This window comes from Ostrea edulis, chromosome 8 (assembly GCF_947568905.1).
Source record: "Ostrea edulis chromosome 8, xbOstEdul1.1, whole genome shotgun sequence".
Taxonomy (NCBI): Eukaryota; Metazoa; Mollusca; class Bivalvia; order Ostreida; family Ostreidae; genus Ostrea; species Ostrea edulis.
Window position 1 is genome coordinate 45,829,797 of NC_079171.1, and position 13,430 is coordinate 45,843,226.

The 13,430-nt window shown below is 35.8% G+C and overlaps 1 protein-coding gene across 1 annotated transcript in view; it reads left to right on the plus strand.

Annotated features, from left to right (window-relative positions):
- The window catches only part of LOC125663281 (receptor-type tyrosine-protein phosphatase T-like), a 40,673-nt gene that overhangs the window by 15,092 nt on the left and 12,151 nt on the right, over positions 1 to 13,430 (plus strand). Inside the window, exons 5-10 of the mRNA XM_056147657.1 lie at positions 177 to 314; positions 704 to 844; positions 7,361 to 7,498; positions 8,901 to 9,041; positions 11,979 to 12,119; positions 12,963 to 13,103. Of these exons, the coding sequence (XP_056003632.1) occupies positions 177 to 314; positions 704 to 844; positions 7,361 to 7,498; positions 8,901 to 9,041; positions 11,979 to 12,119; positions 12,963 to 13,103 (840 nt within the window). The remainder of the gene's footprint in view (positions 1 to 176; positions 315 to 703; positions 845 to 7,360; positions 7,499 to 8,900; positions 9,042 to 11,978; positions 12,120 to 12,962; positions 13,104 to 13,430) is intronic.

The window sequence follows — 13,430 nt, forward strand, 5'->3', positions numbered from 1 at the left end:
TTTTAAAAATGTATCATTATAAACCGGCGGTGATGTTAGCTTACTCGTTTTTTCTTACATTCACAAAACATAAGACCATCTCTTCTATAGAATGTGACGAACAAACACACGGACTGGAGTGTATACATTAGGTTCTTTATTATAATAAGAGTACAACTTTTGGGACACCATTACAGTGTGTGGTGTACAGACATACGGGCTGGAGTGCTCTTCCTCATGTGGTAACTGTAGTGATGGAGAGACCTGTCACCATGTCAACGGCACGTGTCTAAATGGATGTAACGAGGGAGTGGAGGGAGAGAAATGTCAGACACGTGAGTGTTTTATTAATAAAATGTAAGTTTTAAAATGGAGAGTTATTATTTTCATAATTCACATTATCTCAACAAGAGTGAAACTACTCACGCGTCAGTCTGCTCTCGAAGGCGGATTAGTATTCATTTCAATCCATTACCTAACTCATGTCTAATATTATTTTCCAAATCCCTGTCAAGATATCTTTTTCTGGTTCAAATATATACAAAAATACTATTAAACAGGACATGTGTGTAGTTGTCCTATCCGCAAAGAAACATCCCATTTGAAAACGTTACCACTTATAATTTCGCATGACCCATTTCGACAATCTTTGCTGCATATCCGTCGACTACACCAGAGTGTGCAATATGACACATGTTATCCATCGACAAATATATTTCGACAGAATGTCAACCAGGGTATTATGGAAAAGACTGTGAGGCGTTATGCAGTGACAACTGTAATGTGACCAATCGATGTAACCGATTTACAGGGGATTGTGATGGAGGTTGTAAACCGGGATGGCAGGGGACACGGTGTGACGACAGTACGTATGTATATAAATATATTAATTACACTTAGCACCTTCGCCGTGTAGTTTGGCTCTGCTCTTCAGAGAGTAACAAATTTTACAAAAACAGTACAATGTACTTGTTATGACATTGTAGTTAAGACATCGTTATCGTGTCGTCACAAAAACAGCATACTAAATTGGCGCAAGTTAAAGTCAATAAAGCGCTAAAAATAAAGCAATGACTTGAAATATAGCAGTTATAATAATTATAAATATTTAAAAACAGGAGATTCATTTACTTTAAAATGTGACAAAACGTTTACTATGCATACTAATATGTCGTGCAAATCCAGAAATTTAATATATTGCATGATTTGTACTTCCTGCGGAGAAAACGATATAGGACAGACCTAAACCAAAGTATCCGACCGTGTGAGCGTCCACAAACAACAAATACGGGGTCAGTCCGTCAGGAATACACACTGCAGTGAACATTTCCATTGATGCGCCAATGGAAACTTTTTAACATTTCCGTTTTATAAAGTTTTGGAAAATAATGAACACTGACGGAGAGCAAAAGAGGACTATTTTGTAAAGTTATTCAAACCTAAATTGACTAAATTAATTGCGAATCTTTGTCAGTTCTTTCCCCTATTTCATACATAGGTGGCACAAGACTCGTTTACGTCCTTGTTGACTTCCGGTGTACATAAGATTTATGAGAGAGTGTAAGGTTTTTGTTATGTAAACAGGGAGCGGGGGTAGAATTCCCGAGAACTGAAGCTTTTTAAAAAAACAATTGGTTCATTGTCATCAAATGTGACAGCGACAACGATCGTTTTAAGTTCCACTCAGCGCCGTGCGCTAGAAACACCAGTCTTCAGTTAAGTCCGACTTCACAGATATCAGATGACAACTTTGTTTACGGTGGGTTAAACATTTGCTCTGTAGATCGTAATATTCTGCATTAATATTTTATGCTGAAATTGTATCTATCCTTAGTGATACAGTCATCAATGATCTTATAAGTATATGACTCTCAACCCCCCCCCCCCTTTATAAGATTAGATCTATAATCGAACAGGGGAAATTTGAGTAATCAATATATAAACGAAGTATGGTACAAAAATATATATAAGATGTCATTTGAAAATTAATTTTAGAGCTAACCAAGGTCGTCAAAATATGAATGAACGCGATTGCTAACAGCAGCCCCCCCCCCCTCCCCCCCCCCCCCCCCCCGTCACTCGGTACGACGACGCGACTGTAATTAAGGGGTGGTTATAATCAGACTGTAACTGTAAGGCAGTGAATATTCCTAGGTCTTGTCTTCGTTTTTGATGACTGGATTGTAAATGAATTACACTTTACTTTCATTGTTAATTTTATTATAATTCAAAAAGTGTTGTAAAATATTGTTTGAACTTCAGGGAAAATGAGTCTGGATTCTTCAATACGTATAAAATTTATCAAAATATGCGATGAAATTGTCAAACTTTCATAACTTATCAAAGTTTGCATGATCATGGTTATTTTGTTATGTTATGTTGATCAACTGACCCACGGAAGTACAGTCCAATACATCAAAGAAATGAATACCAGGCCTAGCCTATTTTAACTGTTGACGCAAACGAGAAGAAATTTAATGCATCTCAAGAGATTAAGATATTTCTGATTTTTTTAGAAATAAAATTTGAATCATATCTACTTTTATCAAAATTAAATGTAAATTCATAAAGCTATACATGTATCCAAGTGAAGTAAATACAAATTTCACTGTCATATATACAATGTTGTGTTTATAATAAAAGCCATATATAGGCCTATTGTTCATTGTGGTTTTTATTTTAAAAATCATTACATTACATTATTCAATATTCACTTGTAACTTCGATTCCAATCTGAAGTATGAACATTCAAACTGACCTTCAAATTGAAAAGTATACTACATGTATTTTAGTATTATATCATGAACTGTCATGGTACATATAATCATGATAAATCCTTATACATTAAAGTAAACACGGGCCAAATTATGTAGGCCTACATCAGTTTCCTGCAACAGCATGGACAAACGTCATTTGGATACAACCATTGCTACACAGGATACAGGCATGCTTTTAACGCAGAGTACAACCAACTCAAAGTATATCAATCATAGTATATGTATATGGATGGAGACGTGAATGTAGAAGTTGAAAGAAAGCTTGAACTTCCGTCTTAAACTTGCAATCCAATTGTAATATTCAATTAATCATTATTATACAGCTAGCATATGGGGTAGTAAAATTTATTTGACCTGCCAATTTTTCGCTTGCCCTATGGACTAATAAAAAGGTTAATCGCAAGGACTGTTTACCAACCGTGACGTCATCACGTAAGTGATACAAGTTAAAACACGCAAATAAACTGTTAAATGTGAAGTTCAGGGTTATGCTATATGTACTCTACAGTGGAGCCTCGGTAATCCGTACGCCATTAATCCGGACGCTTCACCTTCCGGACGATTTTTCTAGGGAACGGAATTTTTATCCATTATTTTGTATCATTAATCCGAAAATTCGCGTTCCGGATCCGGACGGTCACTTTTTACTACAAAACGTTATAATGCATTGAAAATTGTACCGTTAATCCGGACGGTAATTTTGTTTAGGGAAGGTCTGTGTCGGACAATTTTAGCAAGGTGTAAATTATAAAGAAAACAAGCCAAACTGTCTAATTGAATCGATTACACGTACCCTGTCAACACCTCCCTCCAATTAGGTGGTGTGTGATGATAAGTCCGTTAGATAGCACGTGCCGATCGAGACATTGTATTGCCAATTTTTGCACATAAGATCTTTATTGCGTGTAGTGTTGAATTGTGTAAATAAATTTGTAGCATATTATTTTATAGTCTTGATCAATACCCTTATAGTATTAATAAATTAAACAGCATGCCGTAATGATAATTTCTTTAAACTGCTACACGTATCAGTTGTACTGATTCGTAAATTGATATCGGCTTATTCAAATCTAAAGAGTGTAGATTATACTTCTAGATTCTGGATTTTATTCTGTTGATTGGCTTGAAATATACATGTATTTTCATGCACATGTATATATAGTATAAGTTTTTAACGTTTAGAATGTCGCGCATGTAGAATGTACCTGTGTACGATTGATTCTTGTTACGATGTTGTAGAGCTTTATTGCTTTCGAAATTTTAAACTCTGCGTAGAAGTGAAAAATTAGCATTTTAAGGAAAATGACAATTAAATTCTGTATGTACCTGTATTTGTTAATTTCACCCGAGTTTTGTTCCGTTATTATCGCATCATGAAAATAATAGGTGCGCATGACTAGATCAAAGCAGTAGTAGGTCTTGATATCACGAGCTTAAATGATTTTGTTCTCCTGATATTGTCTTGGATAATTATAGAATAAGAAATATAAAGTCTGGCAGATTGAATTTTGGTTAAAGAATGTTGTCAACTGACATGATAATCACGAAATTCTTATATCAACTTTGGACGATGAAGATTGTTTTAACAGACCGCCGAACCCGTGAATCGTGGGAGATGAAAATTGCCGGCCTCTTTAAGAAGTAAAAGTGTGATGAAATGTTTGAGGTGTAAATGATTATGTTAGTTACTAATGATTTAATTACTTATAGTTATATAAAGTGCTTCATTGTTTGTTTTAGTGCATGCGGTACACAGTTTTGTATATTTTTTTAGGGATCATATGTATGTACAATGTAAGCACAGGCAAATACACTGAACACGTACATTAAATTTTAGTGCTTTGAAAGACATGTAAATGATAACATTATTATAATTTATTTACTAATGCAAATGGTTAAATCCAATGATAGAATGTGTTTAATTCACTATGCATCAATAAAGTAGGCACATATTGGCTACTTATGCAAAGCTAGAAAATATGCGATTCAATTATCCGGACGCTTCATTTATGCGGACGATTTTGCTGGGAACCAAAGTGTCCGGATTAACGAGGCTCCACTGTATATACATGTACCTTCTCTATCGTGAATTTTATCTTATAAAGAGAAGTTATACATATATACATTCACTATTACTACACATTTTAACAGCTTAATAATAGAAATTCAGAGATATATGGATATATTTAATAATTGATAGTCTTAATCATCGAGAGAGAGAGAGAGGGGGGGGGGGGGGGTCCGCATCTTATTGTTTTAAACATATGCAATTCAACAACTTATAAAGAATTATGATGTATTGTATATTATATATTCAACATAAACTACTGTTTAAGCATGTAAACTTAATCACGAAGTAGTTGATAGTGAAACACGTTCAATGTGTATTAGATGTTTTTATTTAATCGATGTGACAGAGAAAATTCGGTTGCAGCTGAAACTCTCAACGTGCTTTCCTTTCCGCCCAGAGAGTCTTGCATTGCGTTTTTTAAGTTGGCAGTGAGGTACTACTAACCGTAAACCGCCTTCGTTACTAAATATTCAACAGCTTTCAAATCTAAACCTGTCCTTTCAACGCTGTCTTAAAATTGAGGTTACAAACGCCTTCGACGTTAACGGATCGTGCACCACCTGTAATGAAGGGCGAGTAATTTAAAGTTTTATTTGCCATTATTATAACTTGGATGTTATATTTCAAGTCATTGCTTTATCTTGGCGCCTTACTGACTTTAACTTGCGCCAATTTAATATGCTGTCTTTGTGATGTCACGATAACGACGTCTTAACTACAATGTCATAACAAGTACATTGTACTGTTTTTGTAAAATTTGTTACACTCTGAAGATCGAGCTACACGGCGAGAGCGAGACGTGTAATTAATTAAATGTGGATCATATGTACTTAGTCATGGATATATATTTTTTTCTGTTTATTGTCTATAGGTACCATGACCATTTTGTTCAATTCTAATATATATATATATATATATATATATATATATATATATTTGTATCATTAGAACGCAAAATTGTACAAATCCCGCAGCAACATCATTATATATATATATATATATATATATATATATATAATGATGTTGCTGCGGGATTTGTACAATTTTGCGTTCTAATGATACAAATATAAAGAGCATCCCCTCGTGATATGAAAAAATATATATTTGAATTCATATTGAAGCATAAAAGTACAATGAAGATAGAAGTCTTTTGGGAAAATCAGGACAGAATAGTAGATGTGTTATGTATTTTCAAAGTATATATTCGTTGTATAGTATATACTCTCTTTCTCAGAAGATAATAAGTTTTTGTAACATAGAGTGACACATAAAATCACAGAAATAGATATAAACTTTTGTTTATATTAAAAGGTAAATGGTCTGTGTATATCGCGGTGTTCTAAAAATAAAATCATTGTTTTAAGAAATGTTGTCAAATGATTTTTGTTTAGATTTCAAAACGTAAAATAATAAACAAAGGCTCAAAATGTATTTACGTTAACATTTAGTGATACGACAAGTTACATGCAACCTTTATAATAAAGACATTGTCAGAATTACGGAGTTAACGTGTTTAATGTCCATTTGTGATATGTTTAGGCATGTTCAATTTTAAGTCGGAAATGATACACAAAGTCTAAAGATTTATTCACAATAACATTAAATAAAATGCGAAAATACACATGCACAAATTTAGCTCAACAAGTTACGTTCGTTGGATCAAAAGTCGCATGTCATACGGTAAGCACAAGTCATTATGTATTGTTAACTTGCACATAAATTCAGTCTTGTTATGAATAAAACATTCCATCAATGCCCTTGAATACGGTTCATTGCCAAAGTATGCAAATTGTGATCATTATCAGCTTTATGGTTCCCTTTCAATCTTGCCCAAAAGCTTTCACACAAACGAACACGCACATACATATACATATTTCCGAATGCTGTATCCCCTTCACAAACTAGTTGTGCGATGGGACAACTTAAAGGAAGTGCTTATTTTGATAAATGACCTGATGCAATGTGAAGATAACGAACAGTGATCAATCTCATAACTCCTACAAGCAATACAAAATAGATAGTTGGGCAAACACGGACCCCTGGACACACCAGAGGTGGGATCAGGTGCCTAGGAGGAGTAAGCATCCCCTGTTGACCGGTCACACCCGCCGTGAGCCCCATATCCTGATGTAATGTATGTTATATGAACACTGACAGACTATTACCTGTACTACGAAATTTGCGAAAGGTTGACTTTAAACGAGAGTAACGAAATAAACCTCAGTAATATGAACTGATTTGTCAGTAGTCAACATCGATTTAAACATTTAGTATACTAGAACATGCTCTCGTAAATTAAATCAAACGAGAGACATCAATATCATATGCAGGTGATAATGGCATATTTCAACATAAATTGAGTTGTTAGTTTGCCGCTAATATATATCTACTAGTATCCATGTATGAAGCAGACGAATAATACATGAGTGACAATAGATATCATCAAAACATAAAACCTCAATATGCATATATATAATACCGAGATGGAGGCTCATTCACAAACCGCCCCATTTTTATATTTTATCTCGTATAGTATGTAACGAACAGAAGTATGGGCCGGAATGTTCTCTGTCGTGTGGTAACTGTAGTGATGGGGAGATATGTCACCATGTCAACGGCACATGTCCACGAGGATGTGATGAGGGCGTGAACGGGGACGAATGTCAGACAGGTGAGTTATCATTTAAACTAAATGTGTCGCTTTGTTCATATAAATTACCCGGTGTCGAGGTTATAAAGTTTTGAGAAACATTATTGGTGCACCAATACGGACCACGGTAGCTCAGTGGTAGAACGTTTTCTTCGGAACCGGGAGGTCGTGAGTTCGAGCCCCGCGTGTGCTTGTGCGAACCAAAGACGATAAAGTAGGTAGTGATTACTCTTCGCCAAACATACGGCATTCAGAACTGACAATCACGGGTCTTTAGCTCAAGACCTTAAAAATTGAGGTCCCTTGTCGCGGCAGGAGTTTGCACGATTAAGAATCCTCATTGCTACTGCCCTGAGCACTAAGCATACATAAAAATAGGCCTAAGGCTGTTGTACTTCATTTACAGCTGGTGGCATCTCAATATGAGTGAAATATGCTCGACAAGACGTAAAAACAATCAATCAATCATTCATTTAACTTTAGACTACCCGATATCGAAGTATAGTCATAGTTTCTAGAAACAATGTTAATTGAAGATTTTTATGGACAATTAAACAATATATTACAGCACCTCACACAGGTATATTTTCATCGTTGATCGCAAACTAAGTATGCTGTCTCCGTTCACACTACGTAAAGCATCTTGGAAATTTATGGTTGGTTGTATATCATTTTACGTCCCACTCAAGAATGTTTCACTTTATGAATGTTTATGTCCATATATCGACCAATCGGAGATCACCCTTATAAATGTGTTTGATACAGATAAACACCGCGATATCATCGTGTGACCCGTGCATGTGGCCGAATGGGATTCGGGAAAACTGACGCAATGGCCGTCAAAATTAAATTATAGAGTTGATTGATACATTTTAACACATAAGTTTCACAAGAGTGAAACTAATCACGCGTATGTAAGCTATTAAAAGTACCTTAATATTCATATAAATGCATTACTTAATCCGTAGCTAATATCATCTTCTCCCTTGTGGATCTTGGTTTGAATAGGTCCTCAGAACCCCTTGCCTGTCGTAAGAGGCGAGTAAATGGGGCAGTCATTCGCAACAGGTGTGCCATCATATAGATCACACGAATCACCCTGCTCAAATGTCGTAGTCTTGGATTTCAAAGCACTTCACCGGCAATGGTGACGTCTCCATATAAGTAAACATTTCTCGAGTGGCACATTACACAATATACAATCTACCAACGTCATATTATTTTTCAAATCCGTGTTTACACAATGTTTGTCGTTTGAATATATATCAAAAGGCTATTGAACAGACCATATCCGTAACTTGCCTTCCTGTTAAAAAAAATATCGTATGACTCATCATATAATTGTAAATATAAATATTATGCCCACTGACTGGTATGGGTGTGCAATGTGTTACGTTTTACATAATCAACAATATTTTGACAGAATGTCAGCCAGGGTACTATGGTAAAAACTGTAGGGAGATATGCAGTGACAACTGTAATGTGACCAATCGATGTAACAGATTTACAGGGGAGTGTGATGGAGGCTGTAAACCGGGATGGCAGGGGACACGGTGTGACGACAGTACGTATGTATATACATTTATGTTGTCGCAAGGTTTTTAAAATGAAGCTTTAATATCAGCATTGCAATAATGTAAATATAACGAGCACTGTTTATCGAAGCATTCCATCACGATTTAGAATGACAACTTATAAATTCATAGCTTAATACGTTACATTCAGGCCATATTCTTTTTGGATGGATTGATCCAGATGGGTTATATATTTGCAGAGTATGTGTATTTTTAGATTCTCTCTCTCTCTCTCTCTCTCTCTCTCTCTCTCTCTCTTTATTTATCTCTCTAAGTCGATAGTGAGGTTTCAACATTTTATAGACACACAAATATATGATAAACATTATAAAGCAATAATAAATATCTTAAGAAATATGATCAAATAAGTTTTGTTAAGATTTCAAAACGAAACATAATGAATAAAGACTAAAAATTATGTAGGGTAACTATATACGGCAAAATGCACAGAAATTTCATCTAATAAAGTCATTGTCAAAATTACAAAAGGTAAAACTGATTAGACATGTTCAGATTCAAGTCAGAAAATGGTACATGATTTTTAAAGATTTATCAATATCAACATTAATCAAAATGCATAATAATCACTTGAGTTGGCTCACGAAATTAAGTTTCTGGGATCGAAGGTCGCATGTCGTAAGAAAAGCACAAGCCGGTCGTCTCATATTTTGTTAGCTCGCACATAAAATCAGTTTTGGTCGGAGCGATACATCTGTAACTAAATGGAAGACCCGGTTCTTTCAGCATTCATTTAGCTTCTTATTTTCAGGAACTCAAATGACCATTTAGGCCAACAATCTTTCGTTTTTGTAAATGTTTTATGCAAATCCTTTATGTTTATCTAGATCAATTCTATTCATATCGGGTTGTTGGAATTTATATCATTCACAAATCGCCCCATTTTTTGTATTTTATCTCGTATAGTATGTAACGAACAGAAGTATGGACCGGAATGTTCTCTGTCGTGTGGTAACTGTAGTGATGGGGAGACATGTCACCATACCAACGGCACGTGTCCACGGGGATGTGATGAGGGTGTGCACGGGAATGAATGTCAGACGCGTGAGTTTTTATTCAAATTAAATTTGCCGTTATTTTCATTTACCTATAGACTACCCGTGGTCGAAGTATAGTTAAAGTTTGGAGAAAGTATTAATTCACCTTTATTATACAAGACATGCGCGGATCTAGAGGGGGTCGGGGGGGGTGCAAAGATAAAAAAAAAATAATACAATATACCGATTTATAAGAAAAATGAAGGGTTGAACATTATATCATGGGTTCAATTTTGTGAAAAGTTTCGACCCCCCCCCCTGGGAAAAAATTCTGGATCCGCGCCTGCAAGATTATAATGGACAATTAAGAATTCGATTCATCTTGCAAGTAATAGTAAGATCATATGAAGAGCAAACTTCGTCTCAAAGAATGGAGAGATCTTACTGACTTAGAACAGAACCAAACAATGAAATCAATGTTTCAGAATAAACCACACCCATTAGTGTGTGAAAATAGTATCCTCTCTGAGTTGACGGTTTTGATAAGGGAGCCACTGTACAAACCAAATACAATTCCTGTAAAAATTGAACATGCATACGTTCAAAATGGTAATTCAATCAAGTTGGGTCTCGTGGGATGTAACGAAAATTGGTTTTGCTATACTAGGAGACTGGGATGGAGAATCAGAGGAAATCGCTGAGAAAAGAAAAACGCGGTGCCTCTAAAAAGAAGGCAAAGTGAAATATGGACTATCGATTTAGCGGAGAGTAAAAACCCTGCAAATTGTAACCCATTTAATAAAGCAAACCCGAAGGATATAACGCACGGGATTTTGGCATGAACACTTCATCTCTGAAATAAATTTCATATTTCATCGACAATACAGAGATAGCTGCATGTGGAGTACATGCTGTTTCTCAGTCCCGGAAAAAAGGCTAAAAAAAATCGGAGTTGAAATTTGAATTTTAAAAATGTCAATTACAAATACGATTGCATTAACTGGAATTTTGGTTTCTTAATATTTGTTTTGTATACGATGCATCAATACTTGATTTGGTTTGTTTTGCAAAATCAATAAACACCGCCCAATTTACAGTTTCTCGCAAAACGAACCAACCAAACACTCTTCAGTAACTGAAACATAGAACGTTTCTTCACCATGCAGGATGCATTCTTTGTGATATTTCAGGGAATTTGATCGGTGGAAAACGAAACACGAGGACATGAACTACGATACCTCTGACAAGTACACGTCCATTGTCAATCGCAAACGGAGCCTGTTGTCTCCGTTCACACTACTCCATAGCCATGTTTAAACCGTTAAGGAAACTTTTAACGTAATGAATATTTATGCCCATATATCAACCTATCGGGGACCTACCTTCATTATTTTTTTTTCGATGTAAGCAAAACACTCGGAGATGATCACGTGTAGCCGAATGAGATTGGGAAAAACTGACGTAATGGCCAATCAAAATTAAATAAGTTTATTGATAAACTTGTACACTTTATCGCAATACAAGTGAAACTAATCACACGTATCGAAGGTACCTCAGTATTCATTTCAATTCATTACATAACTCTTAGCTAATATTATTTTTTCCCGTATTGATCCCGGTTAGAATAAGTCCTCAGTATCCTTTGCTTATCACAAGAGGCCACAGAAAAATGGCGCTGTCCTTCGGATGAGTCCGCAAAAACAGAGACACTGCGTCACAGCAGGTACAGCACGATAAATATTCCTTCTTACTCCGTAAGCGCCTAGCATAGGCTTAAATTTTGCAGCACTTCAGTAAGAAATTATCCAGTGGGACGTTAAACAATAAAAAACCAACCAAGCATCATAATATCATTTTAAGATAACGAACAGTGATCAATCTCATAACTCCCATAAGCAATGCAATTATATATAATCGACTATATTTCAACAGAATGCCAGCCAGGGTACTATGGTAAAGATTGTAGGGCGGTATGCAGCGACAACTGCTTTGTGAACAATCGATGTAACCGCTTTACAGGGGAGTGTGATGGAGGCTGTAAACCGGGATGGCAGGGGGAACTGTGTGACGACAGTACGTATGTATTCGCATTGATGTTGTCGCAGGATTGGTAAAATGAAGTTTTCAAAGTTTGCATTGTAATGATGCATGTACAAATATAACTAGCCCCATAAGCGGAAAATCCCATCACGCTATGAAATGAATCTCTCTCTCTCTCTCTCTCTCTCTCTCTCTCTCTCTCTCTCTCTCTCTCTCTCTCTCTCTCTCTCTCTCAAAGAGTACAGTGGGTTTTATGCTCTTCTGAAAATTTCGTGGGAAGACATAGTAGCCGTCATGTCGGACCGTCCGTCTGAGCTCATCTCTCCTAAACCTTTCACTAGAAATTGATATGATTAATAACTTTGATAAATTTGAATGATGCAATTATATACATGTATCATATCATTTTAACTCAACGTCTCGTTAGATTTGATAACTCCTTTAACTATTAAGTCCGCACAAGGGGGAGGGTGTCCGGATCCCTTGAACCCCTCCCCTCTGGATTCGCCCTTGAACATTATATGTCGAGGTGTCGCTGGTTATACAGGAATGGCAGGTTCAGGTATTTCCGTACTCAGCGTGGCTAGTGACGATGAAATACCTCATGAAGTGTGTTAGCGTTGCAGTGTACGTCCTTATGCATTTCAAAACGCATACTATTCTATATTTACATTCCACCTTCCTTTCTGTCGGAATTCTCATCCGTTTATATAGGTTTCATGTATTTATCAAGATTTATAAGCCCATTAGTCCCTACTGCATTACATTTTGTAAAGATATCGATGACTTAAATCTTTGAAATGTAAATCTTTATGGAATATTATAATCATTAAATATATACCATAAGAATACGCAAATTTCAGTTATTCATTTCAGAATGTTTGCCTGGGTATTATGATAAAGATTGTAGGGCCGCCTGTAGCGAAAACTGTGTGAACACCTCTCGTTGTAACCGATTTAACGGGGAGTGTGAGGCAGGCTGTAAATCGGGATGGCAGGGAAAGCTGTGTGACAAAAGTACGTATATTCCACTTTGTAACATTATAGTATTACAGTGTAGCTCTAAAGTTTATTATTTAATTACAAATGTAACTTTAACTCCGAACCCAGGAACTCCCGGTTGACATAAGATTGAAGCATTCTCTTTTTTAAAGTTTTCACACGACATTTATTCATATAATAACAACAGTAACATGCCCTGACTTGGGGGCACATGGTATCTTATCTAACATTTATTCACACATCCACGCTAATAGTCATTCATTCAAAGATAGAAGAAGAGGAACATGGTAAGAAATGATTAAAGAGTTCTTCATTTATAACAAGTCACGTGATTATCAGTCA